The sequence below is a fragment of the Gekko japonicus genome, unplaced genomic scaffold (assembly GCF_001447785.1).
Source record: "Gekko japonicus isolate JY-2015 unplaced genomic scaffold, Gekko_japonicus_V1.1 scaffold386, whole genome shotgun sequence".
Taxonomy (NCBI): domain Eukaryota; kingdom Metazoa; phylum Chordata; class Lepidosauria; order Squamata; family Gekkonidae; genus Gekko; species Gekko japonicus.
In genome coordinates, this window is record NW_015163100.1 from 576,292 (window position 1) to 583,868 (window position 7,577).

Genomic DNA, 7,577 nt, shown 5'->3' on the forward strand with positions numbered 1-7,577 from the left:
GGCTCTCCGAAACGGGAATTGTGAACCCGGAGAGTTTCGTCATCATTACCTTATAAAGACTTATTTGATCGTATGTCTGAAAAAAACAAAAGGACTTTCGGTATTACATGGAAATATAGACTTTTGTAATATAAAATGCAGCAATTTTTGCACACTTTTTGTGTTTTGCTTTACTACCTGGAAGTTGGCAACCCCAGCTCAGCCCCTGCAGTCGCCCGCCCCCCCCCCCCGGAGAATATAAGAACCTCAGAAGAGCCCTGCTGGACCAGAGCACTGAAGGTCCATCTGGTCCAGCCTCCTGTCTCACACGGTGGCCAGCCAGTTCCTCCGGAGGTCCAACCACAGGGCCTAGAGGCCGAGGCCTTTCCCCGATGCTGCCTCCTGGCTCTGGGATTCAGAGATTGACTGCGCCTGGGTGTGGAGGTTCTCTTTAGTCACCGCTCCAGGAGAGGGTGCCCCTACTAATTGTCTCCCCACTTGGCTTGGATGTCTGTCGGGCAACATTCCCACAGAGGACTCCCCCCCCCCCAGCTGCTGCCTGTCCTGGGCTTTCCTTTCTCACAGTCTTCCTTCCTTTTGCATCCTGTAGGCACTTGCCTGACTGGCGCTGCGAGGCTCCACAACAAGGCAACCCCCTCGACCAGTCCCTGAGCGCCACCGAAAGACCCTGGTGACACCCCCTGCTGTCCCTTCAGTGGGTCTGCCAGGGGAGATCAAGGTCCTGCGCCCGGGAACCCAAGATACTGTCAGGCAGTTTGTGCTCTCGGCGGTTCCGGAAAAGAACTTCTCCGCTTCTCTTGTTCTTCCCCAAAGTGCCAACGGGTGGCCGAGGCCAGAAGAGGAGGCCCTCTTCCCCCGCAATCTCTCCAGCTAGCCGGGGAGACTGGGCACACAGGCCCCCCGGATCCGTCTGTGCCAGCGCTGAGCGCCTGTGAGTGGGCTCCTCCGGCATCCGGCAGAGGAAGAAGAAAGGACAACTCACCAACCACCTCTTGCTCATTTGCACGGAGAAAGGCGGGAGGAGGGGAGCCGCTTAATTGGCTTCGTTGGGCAGCTGCCTGGCAGGAGCCACCAGGAGAGGGTCAGGCTCCCAAGGCCTGCCTTGACCGCAGGGACCGCGGACCAGAACTCTGCGCCTCCCCCACCCAAGCAGAGGCACGGGGAACAGGCAACTCCCCCAGGAGACCCTTGGCTGGCCCTTCGCCAGACTCTTCCGTCAAGCTGAGGCCTGCCGCCGGGTGCTCCTTGGCTGGAACCCCAAGCCGAGAGCTCCCCCGAGCCCCCTGTTGCTCCCCTCGGCCGCCGCTGATCCTTCTCCACGGCCAGGATGAATGAGCTGCTGGACCCCTCGTCCCAGGCCAACCTGGGCGTGGTCTCTGCCACCTGCGTCTCCAAGGTGGAGCTGCGGGTCAGCTGCAAGCACCTGCTCGACCGGGACACGCTCAACAAGTCGGACCCCTGCGTGGTGCTCCTGATGCAGTCCCAGGGGCAGTGGATGGAGGTAGGGTGGGGCGGGGCAGGGCGGGGGGGACAGAGGGTGGGGGAGGCACCATGCATCGGCCTGTCCGGGCTGCCCCCGGCTGCTCCCCCTGGCTTGAGCAGCATTCTTGCGGGCTGCTCCCAGGGGGGGCACGTCTCTTCCAAAGACTGAGCATCCCCCAGCAGTGATCGGAAGCTGTTGCTTTTGCTAGGAGAAGGGCGGGGAGGGCGGGGAGGGAGACCGTCGGGCAGCTTTGAGGAGGGAGGGGAGCTGCGTGCTTAAAGGGATGGGGGGCAAGACCAGCCACAGGGGCTCCGCAAGCTCCCTAGTCCACCATTCCCTCCCCCACAAATTGCACCATGACAAGGGACAAGGTTTGTCACGCAGGGGTTTTTCGGCTGGCATGCGTGCCGTGGGTGGCAGAGCCTCTGGGCTCTTCCCGGAGAATGGCATGCCAGGGGGGTGGGAGGGCCAGAGGGCTTCCGAGAACCGGCTACTGGGGCAGGCCAGGGAGGGAAGCCCCTTTCCTTGGGGGCCTCTGGAGCAGCTTCCTCCAGAGAAGGGGCGCTGTTCTCTCTGCCTGGCCCAGAGCCACCTGCCCTGCCTTGCCGCTACCCTCTGGAGCCTCCAGCACAGAGAGGCCCTTCCTGCTGCTCGGGAGCCTCTAAGCAGACCGGCCGGCTTGGGAGGGGACTGAACACCAGCCTTTCCGTGCGCAAAGCAGAGTCTCTCCCACTGAGCCAGGGCCCCTCACCATTTTCAGTGACTCACCCTCTGCTCATTAGTCTTGGATTCAGAGCCGACGGGCCTGATTGTCATGGGCTGCACGCGGCGTGTGTACCTGTTACAAAGAGGTTCTTTTGGATGAATTTCTCTGTGTTCCAAATCTGGTCACTCCGTCTGGGGACAGGAAGGACTCCCCTCGTCCCAGATCTAATTGGCTAGTGGCTCAGGGGGGGGGGGGATCCTTTTAAGTGCAGCGGAGAGGCTTGTTTGCTCAGGTTGCCTGCCTGCCTGCCCTCTGCTCTGCTCTGCTCTACCTCCCTGCTTCCAGAAAGGGCAGCCGGGGCATGGATGTGGGGAAGAGACAGACAGACAGACAGACAGACAAAAAGAAGGCAGAGAAGGACATTCTGCTCCCATCCCAGGCATCATCTTCTTGGCTACTCTTAAGGCACTTCTGCTTATCTACATGATGCTGAGCAAGATTAAATGGTACAGAACTCTCCCCAGATTTTAAAAGTGTTTACTGAGGCTGCAGCCGGGCACTGATAGGATCCTGGCCACGGGCTGCTTCCAGACGGGCACAGTCTCCTGCCAGCCAGTTCTGCACTTACATGCAACAGACGGCGAGCTGGGTTTTTGCTGCTGCTGCTGCAGGCTGTGAACTGTCAAACGGGGAGAGCAAAATGGGACTCCCCCCCCCAAGGTGTAAGCCTTCCCCTGTCCCCTGCAGGCCCCGAGCAGGTAGTCCTCCACAGAAGAGGCCAAGAGCGCTCTTCTGGGGAGGGAAATGCGCCCCTCACATGCTCAGAGGCTCTCTCGTCTTAACGTTTTATGTTACCTGTCAACAGTTTCCAGGCCTGACTGTTGATGAGCACCAGAGACTGGGAACACATCTCTCCAGTTCTAAAAAGAACAGTCAGGGCTGGCTCACTCACTAGGTGAACTAGGCAGTCGCCTAGAGCGGGACGGCCCTTAGGGGCACCAAACTGCACCCGGCCCCATACTCGGGGAATTTCTTGATTATTTGTGTTTTTTATTCTTCCTAAAATGCATTAATTTTTTTTAATTGGTGGGCGCATGGGGGGGGGGCAGAAGGGATCCTCGCCTAGGGTGCAAAATAAGCTGGAGCCGGCCCTGAGAACAGTGCTGGCGATACTTTCGGTTCTGGGCACAATTCAAGGCGCTTCTCTCCCACACTGAAGACCTGAATGGTTTTGGGCAAACATACACATGAAGCTTCCGCCTTCTTCCTCTGAGCCCAACCCTTGGTCTGTCCAGGTCGATCTCATCTGCTCTGCATGGCAGCCGCTCACCAGGGTCTCCCTCCGGGCACAGATCTTTCGTCTCCCCTCCTGTCTGACCCCTTTTGAAAGGGAAGATGCTCAGTGGGCTGAACCCAGGAATTTCTGCACACAAAGCAGGCGCTCTCCCACTGAGCCACGCCCCTCTTCGAATGGCCACTCACTCCCATCTGAGCTCACCTTACCCCCCCCCCCCATGGAGGCTCTGCCCCATATTCAGCGGTCAGGTGGGTGGTGGCACAAGGCGGTGACTTCTCGGCAGTGGCTTCCCTCCACGCATTGGCCCGTTGCCCCGCCTTGTAGGTTTTAGGCATCCTTTCCATTCGTTCAGGCCTGGGGGTTATTTTGCTCTTCCTTTGTGCCGCTGGATATTTCCGCCCGCCTCCCTCCTGCTGGCACTTGGGCCGATGGTGCCTTGTGCCGTATCGGAGAGAGTAATTCATTACTGTTTTTCTCTGTTTCTTATCCTTTTGTTTTTACGATGTTTAATGGCATCTTGTTTCTTTGTTTGCTGCCTCGGAAGCCATTTGGGTGAGAGGCAGGATAGAAATCTTTGAAATGAAACAAGAATGCTGATTAACTGGCTGGTCCTGGAGGAAACACCCCCTCCCCCCGGCTGTGGTCTTCCTCTGTCCACTGCTATTGACTGTCCAAAGGCAGAGCGGGGAGGGGGAGGCAAGGTCTCCCCTAGACCAGAAGGGCTTTTGCCTTCTTTGCCCACAGCCACACACCCCACGGGGTGGGGGGGACTTGCTTGCCTGCCACAGCCCTACAAGCGAATTCCCACAGGGCAGGGGAAAGGAGTGCCGGAGCTTCCCCTGGGTCCAGCCAACCCCGACCAGCAGAGGGCAAAGGTCCTTCTCACACCCACTCCCCGAGATCCTGGAATGAGAAAGCTGCTGCAAAGCCAGCCCTGGGCCAGGGAAGGGAGGGTGTCTTCTTCTGTCTAATTGATGGTCGGTTGTGGTGCTCCTAGCAGGGCTGTGGTGGCTCAAGTGGTTAAGACGCTGAGCTGCAGACTGGAAAGTCGGTAGTTCGGCAGTTCGAGACCCGAGTGCCACATGACAGAGTGAGCTCCCATCTCTGGCCCCAGCTCTTGCCAACCTAGCAGTTCGAAAGCAAGAAATTGCAAGTAGATAAATAGGTGCCACTTTGGTGGGAAGGTAACAGTGTTCCATTCACCTCGGCATCTAGTCATGACAGCCACATGACCACGGATACATCTTCGGACAGTGCTGGCTCTTCGGCTTGGAAAAGAGATGAGCACCGCACCCCTAGAGTTGGATTCGACTGGCTTTCGAGCAAGGGAGACCTTTACCTTTACCTTTACTGTGGTGATCCTGCAGCCACCTTCTTCTGTAGCACGAGGGGCCAGGCCAGCCAGAGAAGCGGAACACTCCCTCCCTGCCCCAAGGAACTCTTGAGGGAGGCTCAGCCCTGGAACGATGCTTCTGAATCTCAGGCATGGGCAAGTGGGAAGTGCTTACCCAGTGCTGAAGGGAGAGCACTCTGTACATACGCAAGGGCACTCTCTCTTCAGTCACAACTTCCCATGTTGCAGAGAGGATCCCTCAAACTGAGCAGAGAGGGCCAAACACGGGGGAAGTCGGCTTCCCAGGAGGCCTGGATCGATCTTGCAAGTGGGATCTTGGGGAACACCCCCACAAGTGTGGGTGTTCTCCTCTGAGGAAAAGGGGGAATCGACTGTGGGTGAATTCCCACCAGGCAAAAGGATTCAGTCTTGAGATAATCTCCCCCCCCCTTTCTCCTGGGATCTAGTTCTCATAGCACTCAAGCTTGGAAGAACCTGGTGACGTTGGGGGGCAAGAGACTGAAAACAGACAGCGCACCTTTTCGTGCAACATACAGTCCTCTTGTGGAGCCTGCCTGCCACTGGATGTACGGATGGCCGCTGGTTTAGATGGCTATAAAGTGGGATTAGTCGAATTTAGGAAGGGAGCTTCCATCGGTGGCTATGAGCTATGATGGCTGAAGGGAGCCTCCATGTTCAGGGGCAGTATACCTCTGTACGCCTGTTGGTTCAGGAGCAGTAGCGGGAGGCGGCTTTGGCCCCAGTTTCCTGTCTGTAGGCCTTCCAGGGGCAACTGGTCGCCCACTTTAGGGAACAGGATGATGGACTAGATGGGCCTTAGTTCTGATCCAGGTGGGCCAGCCCACCGCGTTCTCCTGCTCTTGGTTTGGCGTGCAGGGCTGCCTTTCTCTGTCCCAGTCCCTGTCCTCCTCCTCCTCAGCAGGCGCCTTCCCTTCCTGGGGCTGCCGGCAGCCATTCCCTGCCTTGAGCCCTCCTCTTTTGTGCCTGTGGGGGGGGGGGCGTCTGGCATCCGTGGCGGAGCTGCCGTCTCGCTGGAGGCCGTCCTTGCTTCCCCGCGGGCACAAAAGCAGGCACGCGGGCTCTTTTGTGACGCCTTCAGGGTTAATTGCCTTTAGCTTCAGAGGCTTGTTAGATGCTGGCACGGAAGATTTTCCATGTGAATCCCTGAGCAGACAGCAGCAGTAATAGAAAGCCCAGGCAGGTGGGCCGGGAGAGGTACACAATGGCGTCTTTGAACCTTCCGAGGCCTGTTCTCTGTCAAGAGCTTCTCGGTTGCGAGCTCACATTTTGGCGACCTGCTTTGGAGGATGAGGGGCTGATGCGGCGGAGAGAAAGGCTGGCTGGCCTTCCGGCGACACAGGAGCCAGGTGGGTCAATATCCACCAGGCGTCCCACGGATCCTGCCCGCTTGCAGAGCCAGGAATTGCTCAGGCGCTCAGAGGGAAACAAAGCGTGATTCACATGCAGGCCAGGATTGCTGGTTCATTCTGCCACCCCAAATCTGAAAGGGTTGCCACAGTCATCTTTCCTTTCAGCTTCTTGGCAGTGCCGCCGCACGCTCCGAGTGCTGACGCACGGCATCTGTGCCCGATCGGCTAGTGGAATGCCGTGCCCAGCCTCAGAGATCGCCTGCCTATCGAACGGGAGGGGGAGGAGAGACACTCGGTGTTCTGTTTGGGCAGAAGCCAGGACTGGTTTCCTTACAGGAAAGCTACTGTGCAAATCCTGCCTCAGTCCTCCAGTCGCTAGAAAGGGATACCCACACTGCCCTGCCTTACAGGGTTGCTGTCGAGTTTCCAGAGAATATGAGCCTCTGTCAAAGGCCATGTAAAAAAATGCAAATTATTATCATCAAGGGTCCTGGTAAAGTTTGAGGCTTCAGCACCTGAAACTCTGTCTGTCTGGTTTATTGGCCAAGCAGGTCCCCCTTGCCTTTTAGATATGGAAAGGGGGGGGCCCCAGACAGGGTGTTCCATCTATACCTTTGTGGCTAACAGCCACTGATGGACCTCTGCTCCAGATGTTTAGCCAATCCCCTCTTGAAGCCGTCCATGCTTGTAGCCGACACCACCTCCTGTGGCAGTGAGTTCCATGTGTTAATTACTCTTTGGGTGAAGAAGTACTTCCTTTTGTCCATTCTAAGCCTACTGCTCATTGATTTCACTGAGTGCCCACGAGTTCTTGTATTGTGAGAAAGGGAGAAAATTATTTCTTTCTCTACCTGCTCTATCCCATGCATAATCTTATAAACCTTGATCATGTCAACTGTCAGTCGTCGTTTCTCCAAGCTCAAGAGCCCTAACCTCTTTAAGCTTTCTTTATGGTGTTCCATCTGCTTAATCATTTTAGTTGCCCTTTTCTGCACTTTTCCCACTGCTATATCTTTTTTAAGGTGCAGTGACAGAACTGTACACAGTATTCCAAATGAGGCCACATCATGGATTTATACAGGGGCATTATGATACTGGCTGATTTGTTTTCAATCCCCTTCCTAATAATCCCCAGCATAGCAGTTGCCTTTTTTATTGCAGTCGTACACTGAGTCAACATCTTCCGTGTGTTATCTGCCATGACTCCAAGATCTCTCCTGGTCAGTTACTGCCGGTTTGGACCCCATGAACATATTTTAATAGTTAGATTTTCTGGCTCCAATGTGCATTATTTTGCACTTGACCACACTGAACCCCATTTGCCACGTTGACACCCACTCACCCAGCCTCAACAGATCCCTCTGGAG

General features: G+C 56.3%; 1 protein-coding gene across 1 annotated transcript in view; it reads left to right on the forward strand.

Moving 5' to 3' along the window:
• Positions 1-1,327: 1,327 nt before the first annotated feature.
• CPNE7 (copine VII) overlaps positions 1,328-7,577 on the forward strand; it is a 41,782-nt gene continuing 35,532 nt past the window's right edge. Inside the window, exon 1 of the mRNA XM_015406712.1 lies at positions 1,328-1,501. Within this exon, the coding sequence (XP_015262198.1) occupies positions 1,328-1,501 (174 nt within the window). The remainder of the gene's footprint in view (positions 1,502-7,577) is intronic.